We start from the raw sequence: 21,567 nt of genomic DNA, 5'->3' as shown, positions 1-21,567 counted from the left end.
ACTCCTCTCCACAGGCCACAGCTACTGCTGGGAGCCTGCTCCAGTGTAGGATCTCTATGGGCTGCTGCTTCCTTCAGGGCATGTCCACCTACTCTGGCATGGGGTCCTGCCTGGGCTGCAGGTGGAGATCTGCTCCCCCATGGGCCTCCCTGGGCTGCATGTGGGGATCTGCTCCCCTGTGGGCCTCCCTGGGCTGCAGGGGCACAGCCGGCCTCACCATGGGCTGTACCAGGGGCTGCAGGGGAATCTCTGCTCTGGCACCTGGAGCTCCTCCTGCCCTCCTGCTGCACTGACCTGGGTGGCTGCAGGGTTGCTCCTCTCACATTTTTCTCTCTCCTCTCTCACAGTTGCTGTACCCTGCAGCATTTTGTACCCTTTCTCTAATATGCTTTCCAGAGGTGCCACCAGCTTGGTCGATGGGCTCAGCCACGCCCTACGGAGGGTCTGTTGGGGCTAGCTGTGTCCAACACAGGGACAGCTTCTGGCCTCTTCTCAGAAAGGCCACCGCTACAGCCTCCCTGCTGCCAACACCTTGTCATGTACACCCAATTGCATCCCAAGAAAAATATCATCCCAAAGCTTGTTCTATGGCTGAAACAGTTCAGAGGAGGAATCATTTGAACACAATCATCTTCCTCATGTTCAAGAAATTGTAAGGCTGTTAACTCTGAAAACCAGCTGCTCCAGGGATGGTTCTGGGTCTAAGCCACAGGAACAGATCACTGCAAATGGGAAACTGAGAAGAGGCAGAAAGTGAGGCCCAGGACACAATGACTTGGAAACTCTACAGGTCATTTGCTGCTAGAAGGGCAGATCTGTTGTCTGCATATATAGGGAGTTATGCTTTGAAGAAGCTTTAGAGCCTGTGTCTTTAAATGTTCACAGTGAGACCACATCACATTCTGCATCTCTGATTTGCTCTGGCACAAATTCTTCCTGTGGGATGGACCTGGACCTTGAAAACGAGTAACAGACTTAGAACGGCACAGGACTCCCCCCGTACCAGAGCATCAAGACAGAGCCTTCCTTACCTGTTGTTAATCACCTTGCAAAGAGAGCACTACTACAGCATGGGACAGGACCAACCTTAATCTGGCTCAGTGATTAAAGGAGTTTTGCTTCAGAACTAAGTGCTTATGTTCTTACAGCTGTGGTAGAGAGCCTAGCAAAAGTGGGTTCAGTTGCTGCTGTACCTTGCCAGAGTGTGCTGTCTCATTGCCATCCCAAAGGGCACTTCAGGATTTTAGTCGGTCAGCCAGGTGACTTCCCCTTCATGCCACTGCACCATTTTCTCTGATGTTTATTCTGCACCTTCACCCTGCCAAGTAGCCATTCAAGATTAATGACTAATCCTAGTAAGAAAAATGAAACAAAGGAACAAACCAAAACCTTGAAATTGCGTTAGTTATTTCTAAGTTGTTTGCCAGCGATATAATCAGATAGTTTATGGAAAAGCAGACATATCTACAGAATTCAAATTTCTGTCTTCAGCAGCAGTGTGTACCTCCCTTCATTCTTTATTAATAGACTCAAGTGGACAAGGTCGTCACCATCACTTACCTCTGCAATTTAGAACCTACGATGAATGCAAAAAAAGATTTTTAATCCACAGAGGAGCATCTCTGCACAAAGCAAAGAAGTAAAAAGAATGGTCTTCAGGGATATGACTGCATGCATCACAGGTTTTCTGCAGTGAGATTTTTAGCACTCTTCAATCATTTTCCTTCCTTCCCACACATGACCATATTCTATAAAATTCTCAGGTAATTCAGAGCTCTCTATTAAAACTTTTAGATTATCTGTAAGAGTGTAATTGGTTAGTATTAGCAGCAATTTTAGGTAGGTGTAGTTTCATAATCTGCAAGAGTGCTATTTGTTGAACTCAAAATTCAGAATTTAGAGCACATATGATTGTTAATTTCAGCCATTTGCCTGCAAAATTTGGTATTTTAAATGAGAATTTCCATGTGTTAAACTAATTTTGTGGAAGCCAAAATGGTATGAATCTTCTCCCATGTACACTGCTAGCCTTGTGATATCAAGTTAAAGACCCAGAAAATAATGTTTGGATTTACAGCATTAGAAAGTATTGCCCATCCTAGGCAATAATTAATCTTAATTTTCTTTTCTCCTCAGTAAAACCTAATACCTTGTGATTATTATGTATTGAAAGCATCCTCCCGGTTAGTCTTACTTGCTTTCTTTTGGAATGAACTCTTATTCTCAGTTCATGATCAGCAGACACTGTGTCCATTTTTTCTTCCCTACCATAAGACATTCTGAATTGGTTAGCTTTTCCACCTCACTTTTTTAAAAAACTGCACCATAACTCCACTTTTTCATTTTATTCTGAGTAAACAATACACTGAGCCTCACTAACAATAGAAGAAAATTTTGTCAGGCAGAATGAATATCCTTTTAAGGCAGAAAACTGAGAATTAGTGAAGAAAGCTCAAGATTAATGAGGATTCCCAGCAAGACACAGTTTCAACCTTCCATAATGAAATGCATGGTAATGTAGCAAAAAGTCACTTGTATAACTTGCTGTTGCTACCCTTTTTACATTTTTGAGCACAACCTTTGAATCTATATTATAGATTTCTTCTCCAATACTTCTGCTATTAATGTTGATTTATTTTGTTCTTACAGCTTAAAAGGTTACTTTGTCCTTTAATTCATTAAATTAATGAGAGTATAAGTTAGACATATGCTTCTGTAAGTTAAAAATGGCTATGAGTTAGTAAACAGTATTGTAAAACCAAATTAATTAGCACTTTTTATGTAAAGCATACCAACCAGTGTTCACAGTGCATGACTTTAGTGGTAGAAGTCTTTGTGAAAATAATTAAGTCATCCCACAGTCCAGTTCAAATCCAGTTCAAAGGAGAGTATATACCACCTGTAGCTACTCAGTGCAGCAGGACTAAAAATCATCAGCCCAAAATCTGGTCGAGTGAAATGTGTAAGGATCTTACCTTTCCTTTCTCATATTTAAAGGACTACCTGCCCTGTCACTGAGCAAGCTTCCATATAAACACAAGGAAAAAACCCCAGCCCTCTCTTCTCCACAGATAGTGGCTGTTTACATGAAATCATTTTAACCTGAATGTGCATTTATAGTAGTGTAAGGTTGTGTTGATTAATTTAATTTATTAACAAACGTATGCCTCTCAAATGTCAGATCTGGGTGGAACATTCTTAAGAAGTAATAAAAAGAAGTTTGCATAAATCAGAAGTAAATGTGATGTCTGTGTTCATCGCCATGGTCAGCTTTGAACAGGTCAGTCTTTAGTACAGAGATCTGAAGAACAACATGACATCAAAACGCATCAAATGTTCAAAAAGGACTTGTAAAAGTCAGACTTCGTTGACTACAAGTAAATTTAAGGATTAATTGCATGGGGGTGGGTGGAACCAGGGCCAAAGCATATAGGTGTTCTGTCAGGCTACAAAACCATGTACACAAAACGTATGCAAGTGAAGTTACACAAATTGTAACCAATTTCAGAGAAGTAATGTGCAGAAATCTGTAATTAACATCTAAGTAGAATAGGAAAGCGTTAAGCAGACACCACCTTATTTACACGGTGGAGACCCCAGCTGCTTTCTGTTGTGCATACACAGCTGTGTATTATGCACTCTGAATTTGGAAGAGGGATCAAGGAATTCACAGGGCAGTAAACTATTAAAACAGGAAGAGCAGAGTCTGAAAAAATGCTTAGTAGCCTGATAACTTTCTCAGGCTGCCAATCCTGAAATGAATTTAAGTGGTAAGGTATTGATACTGGCAGAGAAAAGAGTCAAGTGATGTAACATGCCAAGGTGGGAACTTCACTCACGGAAAAGGAAACTAGTTAGGTTGAAAAAATGCTTCCAAGTGTGCAAAAAAAGTGATAATCTTTTATTTGCCAGTGCTTGAAGATGGAAGTACACACCTGTCGTTTCTGTGACCCATTTTTACTTCTCCTTTTAGACCTTCATAAATTGCAGCAGCCCGGCATCCTCCAAAACATCCTTACTGAAGCTTATCCTTTCTGAAAAACAACGGAGTCCACTGACTTTAAAATATTTTTTAAATATTCATTCAGCATGAATATTTAAAAAATTACTATATTTCAAAATAAAAAACTCACTGAGCAGAGGGAGAAAAGCAATTTTTTTTCCTGAAAATATAACCTGTTCAATATGCACAAGGAGGAACCTGACAGACGTGAAAATAGAGCACAGCAATATTAAAGCTGTAGCTCTGGGTAGGACTCCCACCTCCACCCTCCTAAATCTGTGGGAAGTCACTGTCTTCAAAGCATCAACATCTGAGCTGCTTGTAAATGAGCTCCTAAGTAACCAGCTTCCAGGGGCTGTTTCATTCCTGCAGTAATAGATAGCTCACACAGATTAACATCTGCTTTTTGGATGTGATGCTCTTGCCACAGCAAAGTCTTAGACGATCCCTAATTGGAAGATGTACACAATATAAATCTTCACTGGGACCAGTCTCTCAGGCAATGGGATACAGTAAACAGGACACTGAACTCAGTGAACCGAAGAGGCTTGGGTATTCATCCCAACTGCATGCTGGCATGCTCCAAGATCTTCAGTGTGCAACTAATGAGCATGCTGCCAAAAAATGTATTTTGGGGTATCGATATAACGCTTTCAGAAAATAGGCAGGAATAAAGAAAACCTGTTCAATATTGAAAGTATGCCTTAGTTATTTAACAGCAGAAGAAAATTAAGTCTCCATGCATTAATCACAACAACTTACATGACTTAAAAAAAATCTGCAGCACGGTGATGTTATCTTCTCTGCTCATCCCTCTAATTTGGATCAACATTGCTTTTCTATCATCAGTTGAATTCTGAATTTTATTAATTCAAAGCAGACAAATGTATCACCTAAGCACTGTAAAATTCTTCTGCTGTTCCCCACTGCTGAAATATTTTGTGTGCTCTGGAAATAAGAGACTCCTTCACAGACTTCCATAATCTCCTAGAGGGGAGTTCTTCTATGGTAAAACACAATTTAAGCTGTATGCTTTACCTTAGCTAAGTTCCATCTTATCAGCATTTATACTTGCTTGTAAAAAATAAAGATTTGGCTTTGCAAGCAAACAGATCTCATAGGGCAAGTATTATACCAGCATATATGGCTCAGCATTAAAATAATAGCTTCTTCACAATCTGAAATCACATCACTACATTTTGCTTGTGAGAACAAAGTTTACAGTCATAAGTTGCACATAAAGGGTTTATTTTAAATGTTTTAAGGATAGAGTTACATCATAATTATAAAAATTACTTACAGAATTAAGTAACAGATTTAAAGTGTTTATACGTCTAAATGCAGAGAACAGGGAACTGTCTACATTGTTCAAAATAAAATAAAAGTAATGAAACCAAGCTCTAAAGATGAAGTCATTACCTAATTTTAAAATGTGAACACGAAGACCTTTGAACTATACACATACCAAGAACCATCCAAATTGCACTAATGATGTAAAATACAAAAGCACAGCATTTTCAAGGAACCAGAAACTGTTTTTACCATAATTCTTTTCCCTGAAGCAACTAGTCAATTCTGTCCGAAGATAAAGCCTCTCTTTTTAAATAATTCACTTAAAGGCGGCTTGTACCTGTTGCAATGAAAAGGGTTTTCCCCATAGTCTACTCCAACATAGTTTAGGGTTTGGCACTCAAAAAGAAAGAAGAAATGTAGTGTTTTGCTAATCAGCTGTGATTTTATTTTTTCTTTAACAGAATACATGGTCCCTTCAAATGCTGTATGACACATACAACTGGAAAATTACCTTCTGTTGGCACTATGCTCGTCTCACCGGTGCATTTAATCCTACTAACAACCATTAAAACAGCACAATAAGCAAATTCACAAAAAACTGAACACAAAATAAAAACAGAACCAAACAAAAACCTAAACATTTTAACATGCAACTTTAGTTTGTTACATTGAACGTTCTAACCCTCTAAGCATGCAAAAAAGGATGGTCTGCATTTAAGGTGGTTTTTTTTTTCCTTTTAGAAAGTTCTACATGGCAGCCTGACGTCACACACACGCACACATACAATATACAACAATACTACAGCAGGTAAATGTGAAAGGTGATTAACTTTTATACAAAGATCCATGGCTTGTGCCATCACAAGCCCTATGCGATTTTGGAAAGTAATGTTGAACCCCTATAACAAGGAACCAACATTTAGTTACCAGGGTAACGCAAGCACTGCATGCAGATCTGAAACATGAGCCTAAAACAAAGCCCAAAGCAGATGGGCAGGGAGTGGAATTAGTCTCAAGCCTCAAAAAGGTGGTTTAAGCTATCAAAAGGAAAAAAAAAAAAAAAAAAGGGAAAAGAGGAAAAAAGATGAAAAGAAATATCCACGCAACAGACAACGGGGACATCTAAAAACAACCATAAAATTTACAGTTTATACTCTAATTGGCAGAATATGTGGTGTATTCAAGAGGCTTGCAGAAAACCCACAAATGCAAGCCTAATGCTAAAAATGTTCCAGTAGACCTAAACATCAGGTATTTCAAAACAAACCTTGTATTCCTCAGATATATAGCCCAAAGTTCAGTGTACTAGTTTATTTATGTATCTTGTGTATCATCAATACACTCACTCATTCTTATGCCACAAATATCAACTTGGGCTCATGGAGCCAGGCTCAGCTTTGAGATTTACATGCAGGACTCTTAAGAGTCAATAGAAAACACATAACAGATCTGCAGGATGAAAACACTGTTTTGCAAATCTGCTCACTTTGTTCAAAACACAAGGAACATTTACGACTGGGGTACTTAGTGCTTAAGGACTGCATTGAGAAACTATTCACGGAAAGACAATAGCCTGCCTTTGGTTGCCCATGATGTAATACTGGACATAATGCAATCTAGTAGCAATGGACAAAGAATTAAGGTATCATATTTATATGGAGATTATTTATTACCATTCAACAGCATAATGAGGCACAAGCCTTAAGGCTAAAATATGAAATCAGGCAAAAAAATGGACAGAAAGGGGCTTAAACCATTTAGCCTTCAATATCAAGAATACCCACAATAGAGGTCATCCGGACCTCTGATCTCTGATTAACAGCACCTCTCCTGCATCCTTCCACTAACAGTCTAAGGTTGGATATCAGAGTATTTGTTCCTTCCATCAACAGTGTTGACTGTCTTCACATACTATGTTTCTGTGAAGCAGTTCTTTGAAACTTGCAGAGCTCTGCCTTAATGTAACACGACAATTTTGTTGCTGTGCTGATAGTTGTTGCAATTCTGATACTTTTAAAAACTTCCACACTTAAAAAATCCTAATCTTGATTTACAACTATCTTGCAAGATTAAAACTGTGAAAGGATTTTGCTGTTGTTGGCTGCTATTTACATCCACAACCTAATGCAGATGACTGAACCACTGAGACTGCCTATAGCTTCCATTAGATAGTACACCACTGGCATGCAGAACTCTAGTGTTCATAGAATGAAGTTCACATTAACAGCATACCTCAAAGCAAGTATAATGTACATCACAAAAGGCAACAACAGGTTTAAGCTGTAGATTTGTCCGGACACTCCTTATGTGGAAAAGCCAGAAAAAGAGTAAGTTGGGAAGATGCCTTCTTGAACCAAAATGGTTAAAAACAAAACAAACATAAAAACAAACAAATGAAACAGACTGAGCAGAAGGCAACGAACGCTTCTCCTTCTCTAAAGTAATTCTTCAATGTAAAAGGACCCCAACCCCCCACCCTCCCGGCATGAGATTGTACTTGTAAAATAGTAACTACTGTTAGGCTTCTAAGTCCACACACAAACATTCAGGTTGCTAGGTTTTGATATTAAATGACAGACTACTGATTGCCAATGCGTAGTCTAAAGTCTTCTGAAGTAGCATACATACTGTTAAAGTTGTGGCACCAAGCACTTGGGTTTTGCTAAGAAGTGTGTATAACAAATAAGTACATTTAGGATTGAAGGCAGCCTTCTTGCATGTATTTTACTGGTTCCTACAACTTGTAAATATGGGCCATTAACCTGTATTTTCTAATTAACTGGTTATACAGATTTAATATATTTTCATAGTTTAAAGCCTTTCCACTGAAAGGTGTATGAGTCAAACACTTGATACCCTACTGCCCTGTGACTAATAAAAATGCACCAGTATTTTCATGTACTGCAAGTTCTTACAAAGCTAAATTTGAAATAAAGTGTAGAAACACAGCAGATTGATATTACTTGGGTTAGGCACTCCTCAGTGCTGCACAAACTGTTTAAACCTTTCAGAAAAGTCACCTCTGTCCCAACCCTGAAAACAAGGACTGCCAGTAGCCAAGAAATTAAATTTAATATTACAAAAGAAGGCATATCAAAATATCAAACTACACTTGTATGTGGCAGTTGAACAGGTGAGTGCAAGGTTGAAGAAAAAGTTAAAATCTATGAAAAAATTTAGATTAATGATTACAATACTAGATCAACTTTACACAGCTTGAATTGCAGCTGTTCTTTGCTTTTAACTCCCTCCTGCCCAAATATATTGACTTCCTTCAAGAAAAGGAGTTCTTTTACACAAAATATGTCATGTTTGTTTGTATTATTCAGAACAAAACAGTTTTGCTGGCAGAGATTGTGGGTTCGCAGGGACATTTAAGCTTTCATTAAACTGGAAAGCAGTCAAGTCTTTGTGTCTACAAATTTTACATTTAATAGTTCCACAAATTTGGCAAAAGTTCATTATGACGTCTAGGATGTCTTCACCAAATCGTAGACATAAATATGGAAATCATCATCAAACTTGATGAAATAGACAGATGGTTTGGCTTCAACTTGATGAATGACCATGCCAGTCCTTTTTGAGCCATCTTCTTTGGCATATTCCACTTGTTTGCCTACCAGGCTGTCCACAACTTCACCTGGTTCCCGTTCTGCAGGAGGTGAATCATCTGCAACACAAACACAGTGCACCTTGGTGGACTGATGGAATTTTCCAATACGGAAGACAACTGCAGAGTCTTCTTTGAAACTCATATAAAACAATCAGAAGTTTTAAATACAGAGTATGTAGAAAATTAGTTTTCTTCAGACAAGCACCTAACAATTGCCATGTTTCTAGAAGGTAGAGCTGCAGAAAAAATTTCAGGCAATACTGTCTTCAGTTTTATTAAGACAAAAATAACACTTACTCGAAAAGAAGTAAATCTTTTGACATGAAGGTACAAGTTACAGAATGCACAAGTTATGCACAAATTACAGAAAATGTCTGTGGATAATTCAGTTTAAGCCACCAGCAGAAAAAGGCACTAGGTCTTAGCAGACAGGCAGCCAAACTAAACCTCCCTTTTTCCACACACAGTATTAAAAGTTTCACTGCATGCATGCCACTGCAACAAAACCATCTCTTCTAAGATGGCAGCAAATATGAACTCCTTATTAAAAGGGGCTTTTTTGACTCCATACTGGAATATTGCTGTTGGTAAAGTCTAACCATATTATTTGCTTATCTAGCAAAACCTAGCCAGAAATATCCTTGTATTTTAGATGATCACCATGCTAAATTTGGATTAAAAAAAAAATGTGTGATTTGTAACATTTGTAACCCCAATTGCCAAGGGGTTGGTTCCAAGGCAATCATAGAACAAATTTGATAAAAGGTAAAAGCACTGTACTGGAGAACTGGAAGGTAACCACACTTTCTTTCTCAGCTTGCCTTCTTTTTGACTAGTTTAGATAGGCTTGTGTTTTGTATTCCAGGGAGGAATTTTCTTAGTAATGGTCATGCCTGATGTAGCTTTTATTCTAGAAATCCTAAGCCTTTAAATTAGTATCTTTGTTCCAAGTTTGTATTAAGAATCCTTTACAGATTTCACTCATTTTCTTTTCAGTTCTGAGAGTTGTGAGAGAACTCCCAAAGGAGACAAAAAACCAACAGTGAATGAATAGATTGGCTTGTATTTACACTTAAGATTCTTTCACAAATTAAGAAGTTTCTCTTTCAATTTTTGTTTCAGTTCCTCTACAAACACACTGTCATACATAGTTATTATGTATGTTTTATGTAAAGAGTCTTCCTTGGCAAAGACACAAGTTAAACTCTTACATTTTTATTTAGAAGGAATTATGAAATACCAACAAAGTTTTAGTGTAAGACCCATTTTCCTCTCACCAAAAAAAAAGTGTAAAAGAAATTATCAAAATTTTGGAATCCTCACATATGCAAAGCCTGTCTTTGACAAGACAGAGTTCCCTAGAAATTTTAGTTATCATACTATGGCAAGTTCCACCAAAATTACAGACATACTTCCAGGCATTCTAAAATCTGATTTGAAAAAAACTACTCCAATCATTGACTTAAGGACACAATTCAAAATATCTGGAAAGCATTCCGATTCAGGGAAGGTAGAAATACTTAGAAGTGTTTTGGAAACAGCTAAGCAGTAGACAGTCTTGTGGTGAGCATGGAGGAATGCACCACCAAGGTTGAAGGAAGCAAAGGAGATTTAAAATACATTCCAAGTCCTTTTTAATAGTTAAGACAAAGAACAAATTATTTGAAGGTTCAAATCTGAAAGAGCTTGCTTTATTTCTTTAGGAAGAGGAACCTCACTTTTTTCCAGTAACATCAGTGGCTCACTCTTTAACAACAGCAGATACTGCTGGGGGTGGGGTGGGGTGGGGCCGGGCACGGGGAGAGAAGGGGAGGGAGTGGTGGAATCTAAACAGATAATTATATGGACATTATGCAAATAAGTCCCACTTGTTTATTTAGCCAACAGACTGTTATCAGTGCTGGATTGGAAGGAAGACAGTCTCATACTCAACAAATTAATTGTAACTAATGCTTATGTAAAGCACTATGTAGCCAGCCACTAGTTATCAGATCATTAATTTTCTTTAAAGCCCAGATTGCCGCCGAGAAAAATAAAAACTAAGTATTCTTTACAAGTTTTTTTTTCTTCTTTTTTATACTGGCTATCCATATCTCTTGAACAACATTGATTCTGTGAAAACCCTTCTGAATGAATAGGAAAAGGCCCAATGACTCTTCAAGAAGGGACAGGAAAAATATCCCTCCTAATCTACTGAAATATTTTTATTGCTGGTGTGTTGTTTATTGCATGTGAGAGAAAACAAATTCTCAAAACATTAGTACTTCTTTCCCCAAGAAACTACTCAGAAGTTTTTCACACCGAAGACATCTACCCCAACAAAATTAATCTGACTATATTAGTAGGCCATAAAGTAATATTCCAACAAGAACTGCTTCAGAAACACAAATCAAGATACATCTCAAGAAACTGTGATACTTCTGTAAGAAAACAACAGTCGAACACTTCTGGTTTGTCAGTTTCCATTAAAGAAAACCAAGCATAAAACTCTTCCACAGTAGTATGCAGATATTTTCAGCAGAATTAGGAATAATTATGCAAAATTATTTTCCTGCATATGTCAGTGCTGATAAAAGTAACATATTTCAGAGTTAACACAGATGTTCTTTGTTGTGCTATAACCTTTGTTAGTTGTGATACTTAAAAAAATGAACAGGCGTAACAAACAAGATCCTTGTCCACTCTCCTGTCCATAAATAAACCACAGCCAAATGTTAATATAAAAAGCTGCCACTTTCCAGAAGAAAACAGTAACTGGCCTACTTACTTGAATCAGGCATAATGCGAAGGTCACCTTCTTTATAATCATCTAAGAGTTGGTACATGTACAAGACGGGATCTTTCTCATAGGTAATATAAAACCATGTGTTCATAATAGGAGCTCGAGCCAAAACCATCCCCCTCCATTCATCTTTTGAGCCATCTTCTGTCTCAAACATGTGTTCTACAGCTTTACCAATCATTGTGTCTGCCAGGTGGGCATCACTAATTCGAGATGAAGCTGAAATGACAGCATTTCGTTAAGTCCATTCAGCAGCACAGATACATGTCTTTGTGAAAAAAAAATCTTTACCCTGATTCATAAACAAATTTGATTGGAAGTTAGTCAGTTCATACACAAAACACTGTCCACTCCAGAGAGTTTACTACTACTGAAGAACTGCAGAACTTTAGAAATGTTGTTAAAACAACAATGTATCATCGTAATCCCTACAATTAGACAATCATAATGCAAGGTAAAGGGAGATCAAATTGAGGCCATGGCAGTGAAGACTCTTTATATTTTAACCAGACACTCAAGGGAGCAAGGCAGGCAGGGACGAAGATGAAAAGAGGCCAATAACAGAGCAGTTCTATGAAGTTACTAATGAAACTTTGAGGTTTGCTTCTCCCTAATGCCACTCTAGAGACTGCTACCTACCGCTTTGCAGTCAGAAGCAGCAACAACTTACTCTGTTTATACACTAGTAATTACTTGGGTAAATATTGAACTTTGCGGTTTGAAAAAACCTGCAGTTTAACAATCCAGTGCTAATTCTGAAAATCAAAAAGCCTTGTTACTAATCAAGTTACTTCACTTATAAAATGCCTTCTCCCTCCATTATTAGAAGTACTTAGGCAACGTACATGAGGAAAAATGTGACACTATTGTCAGACACACATGCCAGACAACACAGAGAAGAAGGCTTAAGAGTTTAAACAGAAATATCAATGTTAACTTTACGTATGGTTCTTAGGGATAAGTCTCTAAACAAAAACTGCAGAAAGGACTGCATACTACTTAGAGACAGATGACAACACTGCACTTACCGATATCATCAAATCTTTGTGGAATCAAGAAAATTTAAATAGAGCATTTAGATTACCTGCCATGTGATAAAAATGAATTTGACTAATAACATTTAAGCGGTCAGATGTTATCTTGGAGGAAGTCTGGAGAGATTAGTGGAGAACATTTAATAGTAAATGCCAGCTTGTTTGTATGAGAATTTAGGATAAAAACCCAAAACACTTACCAACTCTGTCCGGAAGAACTTCAAGTGCTGAAACTCTTTCGTCTTTGTGCAGTTCTAGTCCATACACACAGTCAAATCCATCATACTTTATAAGATAGAGAGAGGGATTTACAGGAACTTGATCAAGAACTGTGCCCTTCCATTGTGTTACAGGTCCACTCCCTTCTTTCCATCCATGCTGTATTCTGCAGCCTACAATATTTCTTCGTGGCTGAGAAATAGGTTTGCTTGGTCCCACATTGTTTCTATGCTTTCTGTATACAAACATAATATTAAAGAAGTATATACATATTCAAAATTCTATTCTAGACAAGAGCTGTATGTTTTAAGATGGCAATATATTTTATAGCTTAGTGCACCTTATTCAAATTACGGTATAAAGCACATTACGCTAGACTGGAAAAAAGAGAAACACACTGAAAAGCAGTCAAACATTTTTGATGTGTTTTGTAAGGATAGTTTCCCAATAGTCGTCTCTAAAACTAGTTTGCTTAAGCCAAAAGAACTATTTTAGCCCTTGCTACATTGAATGTCAAAAGTAAAACTCACCTGATCAGGTCTCACAAGGCTACCTGGCAGTATTATAACTTTACTACCTTGGTGCTCTCTGCAGAACAGTAAACACAATGCCTGCCCCAGGAGGAAAAAGTCAATGGAAACATTACCGGTGGCTGACTAAAATTCTTCCAAGGCATTTGTTTTCCCCAACCTGCCTTTCACCTGAAGGGAATGTAGCATTCTTCTGCATTTACAAACATTTTTGTCTCCAAGTATTTTTAAAGACACATGGTAGCAACAACACTTCCCTAGCATTCCTTTGTAGTACAGGAAAAGAAAAATGATGCATAATGGTAATGGCAATAGAAGGGATACTCCTTAATGTGGAAAATAGATTACATATACTGCTTTGTCCTTCCTCTATTTTCATGGAAGTTGCATGGAAATTCCTTCTGGTGAATGGCAGTTGTTGTTCCAATCAACAGTCATGTAAACTATTTAACAGTTTCAAATCACTGTAAGTGTTACACAAGTTTTGTTCTACCCAGTTTTTAAAAACACTAATTGACAATTTTGAATACAAATGGAAAAAACTAAGGAACATTATGACCGTATATACTGGTGATAAGAAATGAGTATTATATCTTTTTTAGCATGTTACAATGTACTTATTCATTCCTGAAAAAATTATTTAGAGGGTTGCCTGATCAAAATTCTCATGAATGTCAAACTAGTTGTAAAATAAATTTTTGGGTTTCTACTTGTAGCACACTTCATTTAAATGGTAATAAAATACGCACACCACTAGCATACTTATAAGCAACATCTAAAAGAGAAAATCAGTTGCAGGAAACAATATTCTTCCTTAGATTAGAGGTAGTGACCAAAGAGAAACATCTCCAGGTATGATGAATGTTCTCAGAGAAGCCCCTACATGATCTGAAGAAGACAAACAGCAATCATACCACTGAAATCCTGGCAGCAGTCTTGCAGAACAATGCACTCGCTACCTGACATTGGAATATATAATGCTTAAGATGTAATCATAACTATTAAAAACAAGATGTGAAGATTTCTTCAGCAGCTTTTCCCACCTCCAGGCTTTCATTCACCATGAAGATCTTTGGGGGGAAGGCGATGTGTGTCAAATTTCACTTTTGTTATCATTTGAACTTTTCAGCAAGATCAAACTGCAGTTTTTGGTTTCCTAACTTTGAGAGCACAGATTATTATAGGAACTCCAACCTCTTCCAGTTAAAAGGCACACTCCCACAAAGTTGGTTCTAATTTTATGCAGAAACTAGAACATATTTTCAAATTCTGGTTCTTGCTCAAGTATACTTTTTATTCTTTTTTTTTTTTTGATTGTAATAGTATCAGTAATAGTTTACTATTACAAAATGAGGTCAGAGATCTAGTTCGCAGCACCATAAAAGTGAGTTTGTTTTGCATGAAATTAACTTTAGTTCTAATGAATCATAGTTCCATTCTAAAGCAGAATAAAATCAACTGAAGATTAAAAAAAGTTAAAATAGACAAAACAATGTCAGTTTTAAATAGTTTGTCAATACTGCTAATCATCTCATCCTTGAAAAAGGTAAAAATAACACTGGTCATGTTCAATCTCACAGTCAAATTTTACTTTCTGCCTATAAAGCATAATTCACTTTTAAACTGGAACAATTAAGCAAAAAGCTTCACACTCATTTTAAAAAATATGATGGAAAAAGACTACAAAACTGAGTTCAAACTGATAACTACCTTCAAAAAGCCTCAGAGAGCAAAAAGCATTACAAACTTAATTACAAGTCAAGTACGCGCCAGGTGTACTTGCAGTTCAAGTTTTTGTTTGAAGGTTGTATTGCTGAACAGCCATTCACTCTCATTTGTTCATACTGTAAGAAATGAGATTTTCAAACTAGTACATTAGCATGGAAAACCTACTTCTTGCATCTGAACAGGTGGTAAGAAAGCAAGTGTAGGTTTCTAACTACCAATAAATAATACCTATGAATATACTTCCACATAAGACAATCAAGTAACCAACTCAAACCTCTCATCTCCTCAAGTGTGTTATTTCTGTGATACACCAAGTAATATAAAGGTACATAAGCTCCTATGATGCTACATCCAGAAGGCCCAGCAGTTATTTTCCTTCTGTTTCATTAGCATTATCTTTAAAATTCCACAAAGATTTGCTCTTAAAGATTGTGTAATAATATTTTGTAGCGATGTAAAACATGGAGCCAGGAAAACCAGAAAACATCAAGTCCTGGAAATTGTTCTTTACACATCAGACACATCCTCACTGTAAATGGCCCTTCAATCCCCAAAAGTTACAGATCATCTTCCTTATCTTGAAGGCAGTACGCTGGTAAGTAAAACCTAGTTATGTGAAAAGGTTTCATTAACAGAACCAGGTATTTTAGAGACTTTCTATAGATTACACAGGCAGAAAGAAATCTTCCCAGATTTTAAAGTTGTATTTATATGGTCCTTACACAAGCTTTTATTTGGCAGCAGCTACCAGGGAAACCAATGTAGTGCAGAACTGCACAGGACAAGTAGCAGAAAAATCAAACATTACCAGTGTTTGTGCTTAAAAGACAGACTAGCATTTTCAAAAAGGAGAATGGCAATTCTCAATAAAGTTCTCAAGTAAAGTTACCCATTTAGGTCTGGTTGTTGGTTTGTGGGTTTGTTTTTTTATTTCCCCCAATCATCTCATTTCAGAAAAACACCACAGGGTAGAACTAAGGAAAAAACAGATGGATGAAAGAAAACCATACTCCTCAGATGTGCAAAAATTCACAAGTGTGAAAAACAGGAAAGAAAACTAGAAAACAGTATAAATGCAGTACAGCAGCAATAGCCAGTGCAATTTCAACTCTTCCATGGTGCCAAGCAGAAAAGTTATTAAAAATAGGACCCAAAACTTACTACAGTTGTGATCTTATTAGACTATCATTAATAGCAGAATGGTGATGAGAGAACTATTAAGTACTTCTCACAATATTGACTATGAGGCACATTAGTTGAGGCAAAAGTTTTAAAGTACTTTCTGCATTCCTTCAAAAGCCATCATACAGTTGTGAATTTCATCTTCAGATGCTGCAGGAACCAAGATTACAAGTTATCTTAAAATGGGATCAGAATTTCAAAATGGTGAAGTTCACTTGTCGTTATATTGGAGGTATAACCTGCGCCTCAGGGTCCTTGAATTGGAAACTACAAGAAATCTGGAGAGCCTATGAAGAAAAGATGGTTTTATACTTAACAGTATTTCTTGTACTCTTTCCTTATGCACCAAGGGTGGAAAGAATAAGATCTGAGAGATTACTGACTGATCTGATGCCAGTGAGGTCAGCTTTGTATTAGCAGAGATCACCACTACCCATTGACAGAGCACTTGGAAGAACCACTCTCTAACCACAGCAACCCTTTCCAGAAGGTTCAACAGTTAACCACCATTTAGTAAAGCAGAATTCAGAAGACTGATCCACACTGCTCATTCTATCACATCTTCAATTACCGAGTCATGCCCTGTTCAATCCTCTTGGCTCCTTACTCTGCCATAAACCTTCTGAAGCTAGTTTAAAACCTCCTCGATGCCCTTCAAGTGCCAGTAGGTTGTTCCTCTTTTCTTTAAATGAGTATGCATTACTAACTCATAGTCTACCATAACAGCTCAGAGTAATAAATATATTATTACATGGTCACTCATATCCTACTTGTTTATGGTAAACTACTATGGTCTACTATTCTGCTTCATTCTCAGACAAGTCAGTGGGCAGCACACAAATGCATCTTGGTTTGGTACAAAAAACCTTCACTAAATAATTAATAAACAACTGAACTACGCTAAATTACACAAAACTAAGCTGGATACTTAAGTTAAATGCCTCAAAATTATGTCACTTAGGATCAAAACTTCTTATGCCCCATAAAAGCCTTTATGCTAACAAATTTACAGCCTATTTAGGTATTTAAATAAGTGTATATCACCACAACAATAAAGACAAATCTAGCCACCCTCAAGTACAAAAGTCAACCCACCTCTGATAGTCTTCCCATCATATACTCCTTTCTCTGAGCGGTTGAAAGAGAACAAGAGAAATTAAGTTTTAACCAACTCTACCTGCCCCTAGACAAATAAATGCTTCTCTTTGCCTTCTATGAAAATAGACAAGAATGGGCAATGATGAGCTGGTGGAAGGGATTAGAGTACTTTTACATCAGGTGTCGTCTCTGGGAAACAGTTAACACTGTTAGCAGTGATTAACTCTGTTAACTGTAGAAAATACACCTGTCGAACAAATTGCTTTCAATTGATGCACCACTATATGACTTTACACTTAAAACACAACTAGTAACATTTTAGTAAGTTTCACACTTACCCAGCTTAGATTTCTTCCACTAGAGATGTAGCCAGATACATCTTGCTGTTTGTGACACCAAGACCAATTATGCCCAGAACATTACCTCTATTTTTACCCAGCTACTCACCAAATGTTCAACTGCTACAATTTAAAAATATTGTAGAGGAAAAAATACATACCATGAGTGTGTAGGATAAGCACGTATCCTTTACACACAAATAGCAGCTTCCTTACAGTAGTACTTCAGTATGTTCTTTATTTCAGAAATGTGAAAAATCGTTTGCAAAACTACAGTTGCAGTGAATGCAAGATCAGGTATTTCTAAGATTCTTTCCAGACTAAGTTATCAGTAAGCATGCCTTGCAGTTTTTATTGGCCTGGTGACAATGCATGGACTCTGTGCCACAGAACAGAGATCCTACAGTACGCATGGCTAATTTCTGGCTCACTCCTCTCGGAATTCCAGAAATAATTACAAAATCATATTCAAGGATAATTTCATATTAACAGTCAAAACGATGCTTAAAACACTATTTATGGGGCATTCTTTTCTACCACCCTCCTGAGAGAATTAAAAGTCTGACTCAACACACATACACAGACTGAATATTGTTCCACATGATTTCAAGAACAAAGTGAGTGGAACAATACAGATATACTTCTAGAACAGTACTTCCATTTACCGAGAGCTATACGTCAGTACAAATATTAACAACTTACTTGTGGGAAGTTCTTTTCTTCATCATGCTGGCAGACACTCCTGCATGACCTACAATATAAATGATGACAGAATTATTGAAAAATAAAGTGTATATACAAATGCCAAAAGCCATCTTACACAAGAGTCTTCTTTTTGAATTTTGAAACATAAAGAATCCAGACACTTCATGTTATGACTGACCAGTTAACTGCTATGATGGAAGAAGGCTCTGCAGGGATAGACACAGGCTACATGCTCATGAAGCTCAAGGATAAACAGAAGTGACTGACCACAACTACTAAAAAGAAAGCTGAACTTAACACAACAGGGACCTGTGTGGTTTTATGTTGTGCAGGCTGAGACGGACAAGCGCAACAATACACTTCCAAACAGTATAGCAATGATCTCTTTATTATCCCGCGCTCTGCTCTCCCGCACATTCCAGATACATATATATACTTAACAAGATAAGCGTGTCTCTTCTTGATTGATTCTTCATAGTTCTTTCCAAGTTGCTATTGGCTTAAGGAGGCGAGAGAAACTTCCTTTAAGGCTGCATGCTGTGATTTCTTGTTCTGTCTTTTTACATCCTGTTTTTTTGTCCCTAACATCTTGCTGACATTCCATAATCACGTCACAGGTACACAAGATTTTCAAGGTCAACTGCCTCGTCTGTAGGCCCACTACAGACTCCCACAATTCCCCCTTTTTGTTTTTGAGCAATGAAAACCATGTTTATTGTACATCACAGGGCCCTTTGCAAACATGACAACAAACAGGGTAACATAAGGCACATGATACAAATAATACTTTCGGACATTATCTGCCAGCTGCTGTATGCTCTTGTAGATGGATTTGGAATGATCAGACAGGTTCATACAACACATACCTCCTTTTTTTTTTCCCCCATGCACATTCCATACACTTCATTTCTTATCTACGGTTTTTCACCTCATATGGTTAGTAAGTCTAACCTAAACCACAATGTTAGCACTTCAAGCTGGATCCTCGTCAAGGATGTTGTTTTCTGAGGGCTGTTACCACATTCCAGCTGGCTTCACAAAGGTCTCTTGTTAACCTTTTAGCATCCCTTCATACCTTTAAGATCACTTTTGAGAGAGCACATTTTTGTTAATATTTCACATAATGCACAACTTTCGCTAGACACAAAAGTAGCCTTTTAAGACAAAGTTTGCAGTAAAAATTCCCAGCGTGAAATGAAATAAAAAGCTTTGAAAAATTTGAATGCAATCAGTTAAGTAGACAGTGTCCTTAGTTCAAATGATGTTTTTCTAAGGCCAAGCTTCTTTTTACAAAATGGGTACTTCCAAGAGATTTTTCAGTTACTTCAGCTTGCAGTAACTAAAATATTCTCAATTACAGAAGCTTTTATCTCTCTTACAAGCACTGCTCTGAGGATTTTAGACTGTTTAAGGTGTCACTAATAGTGCAAAAATCTTATTCTACATTGAAAACAAAAACTACAGCACATTCATATAATGTCAGCTTTCCGGCTCTTCGGTAAGATGAGGACAGTAAGATGAGGACAAAAATGAAAAGCAGCCATCTTCAGAAGATGAAGGCTGAAACTTCTGCTAGGATTTCTGTTTCTAGCTTCTTTTTTTTTTTTCATTCAAGAAACATATTAGACCATCTTAGAAAGAGCTGAAGTAAAAGACTAACCTACTTATTTTTGTAAGAGAATAGAGTGTGCACATCTGAAGTAGGGAGTCACCTTTCAGGTGATAATACTGAAAACTGAGACCTAAAAAGTTATGATTCTAATGTACCAAGACATGCTTTTTGAAAGCCTCTATTTTAAAAATCAGACAACTAGCTAACACAAAAGTGATTCTAATCAGACAAATTTTTGAAGTGTTCCCCAAAATTCTTACATAGAAGTTATGAAAAACAGATGACTTAGAAAATAATGCATTCTCATTTACATAGGCCTTTAGCCACAGAATCACAGGTAAAAGGAAAATGAAATGTTATTTTATACCAGATTGCTAAATTCTAGATTGTGTTTGAGGCATAGCTATGTGTTTATAGATGTAAAAATTACTTTTTTTCCTCAATTTTGAAACCTCAAACATACATTCTGTTCATTTCATTATACCATTCAAATAGTCAGTGCAGAAGAGAAAATAGGAATATTCAAAATGCAACACTGGTAACAGATTCCCCTATGAAATTCAGACATGTCCTTCTGAATGCTGGTGATGGCACATGTAAAACTTCCTACACTGGGCAGAAGAAACAAGTTTTTCTGTTTTCCAGGACAAAGTAGTCTATTCACTATGGTTACAACTCCAGGTGTTTAATTCCAACATTCACATTCTCTCAATACCATGTAAAATGAAGAAAGATATACCCCTTGTTTGGATTTCATTTCCACATGTCTGTCCACAACCAATTAAGTAATTTTCTGTACAACTGGGGAAGAATATTACTATTCTTATCCTGATCAGGTTGTCATTTGGTCCAGTTCCTCTGTTGTTTTCACTCCTGTAACAACTGAAATACAGGTAGAAAGTACTGCAGGACTGTGTAGCAGTATTACAAAAGAGGAACAAAAGTAAGTCAGAAAGGTAGAAAAGCAACACTTCCAGTTTCTCTCGGGAAAATTTCAACTTCAGGCAGTATCTCAGCATTTGTGCTTCACAGCAATCTTGTGTGCAGTTTCTGCAAACTGCTGAGCACTGTTTTTCAGGTGTGGTGTTTGGTTTTGTTTTGTTTTGTTTTGTTTTTTTCAGGTGCAAGTGCTCGCTGACTATCAGTGTTGGCATTTTCATAAGCACGTTGGCGTAACAAAATTTGGTGAGCAGCCTCATTGTTGACCTGCCGTTCTAGGGTGTTTTGCAATCTTTCCATGAATTTAATATATGGTTCTCAGGGCTCCTCTCTAATGGTGGTGAAAGACATCTCAGGATGCCCTGTGTCTGGAACTCGGCACAGGAATTGAAGTGCACTATCCTTATTTGGAGAAATGCCTCACGATCTAGGTGTGCTTGTGCTTGCAGTGTGGCATATTGTCTCTCTCCTGTTAACTCATCATGCCAATG

At 37.3% G+C, this 21,567-nt stretch overlaps 1 protein-coding gene across 2 annotated transcripts in view; it reads right to left on the bottom strand.

Moving 5' to 3' along the window:
• Nucleotides 1-5,263: 5,263 nt before the first annotated feature.
• SPIN1 (spindlin 1) overlaps nucleotides 5,264-21,567 on the bottom strand; it is a 64,006-nt gene continuing 47,702 nt past the window's right edge. For both annotated transcript variants that reach the window (XM_035895032.1, XM_009639523.2), the window contains exons 3-6: nucleotides 18,523-18,571; nucleotides 12,926-13,179; nucleotides 11,677-11,910; nucleotides 5,264-8,966 (exon numbers count right to left, since the gene is read on the bottom strand). In XM_035895032.1, coding sequence (XP_035750925.1) covers nucleotides 8,767-8,966; nucleotides 11,677-11,910; nucleotides 12,926-13,179; nucleotides 18,523-18,571 — 737 coding nt within the window. In that variant the 3' untranslated portion in view covers nucleotides 5,264-8,766. The remainder of the gene's footprint in view (nucleotides 8,967-11,676; nucleotides 11,911-12,925; nucleotides 13,180-18,522; nucleotides 18,572-21,567) is intronic.

The sequence above is a fragment of the Egretta garzetta genome, unplaced genomic scaffold, assembly GCF_000687185.1.
Source record: "Egretta garzetta isolate BGI_Z169 unplaced genomic scaffold, ASM68718v1 scaffold375, whole genome shotgun sequence".
Taxonomy (NCBI): domain Eukaryota; kingdom Metazoa; phylum Chordata; class Aves; order Pelecaniformes; family Ardeidae; genus Egretta; species Egretta garzetta.
Note: the sequence above shows the minus strand (reverse complement) of the source record. Positions and strands in the feature narration are given on the sequence as shown.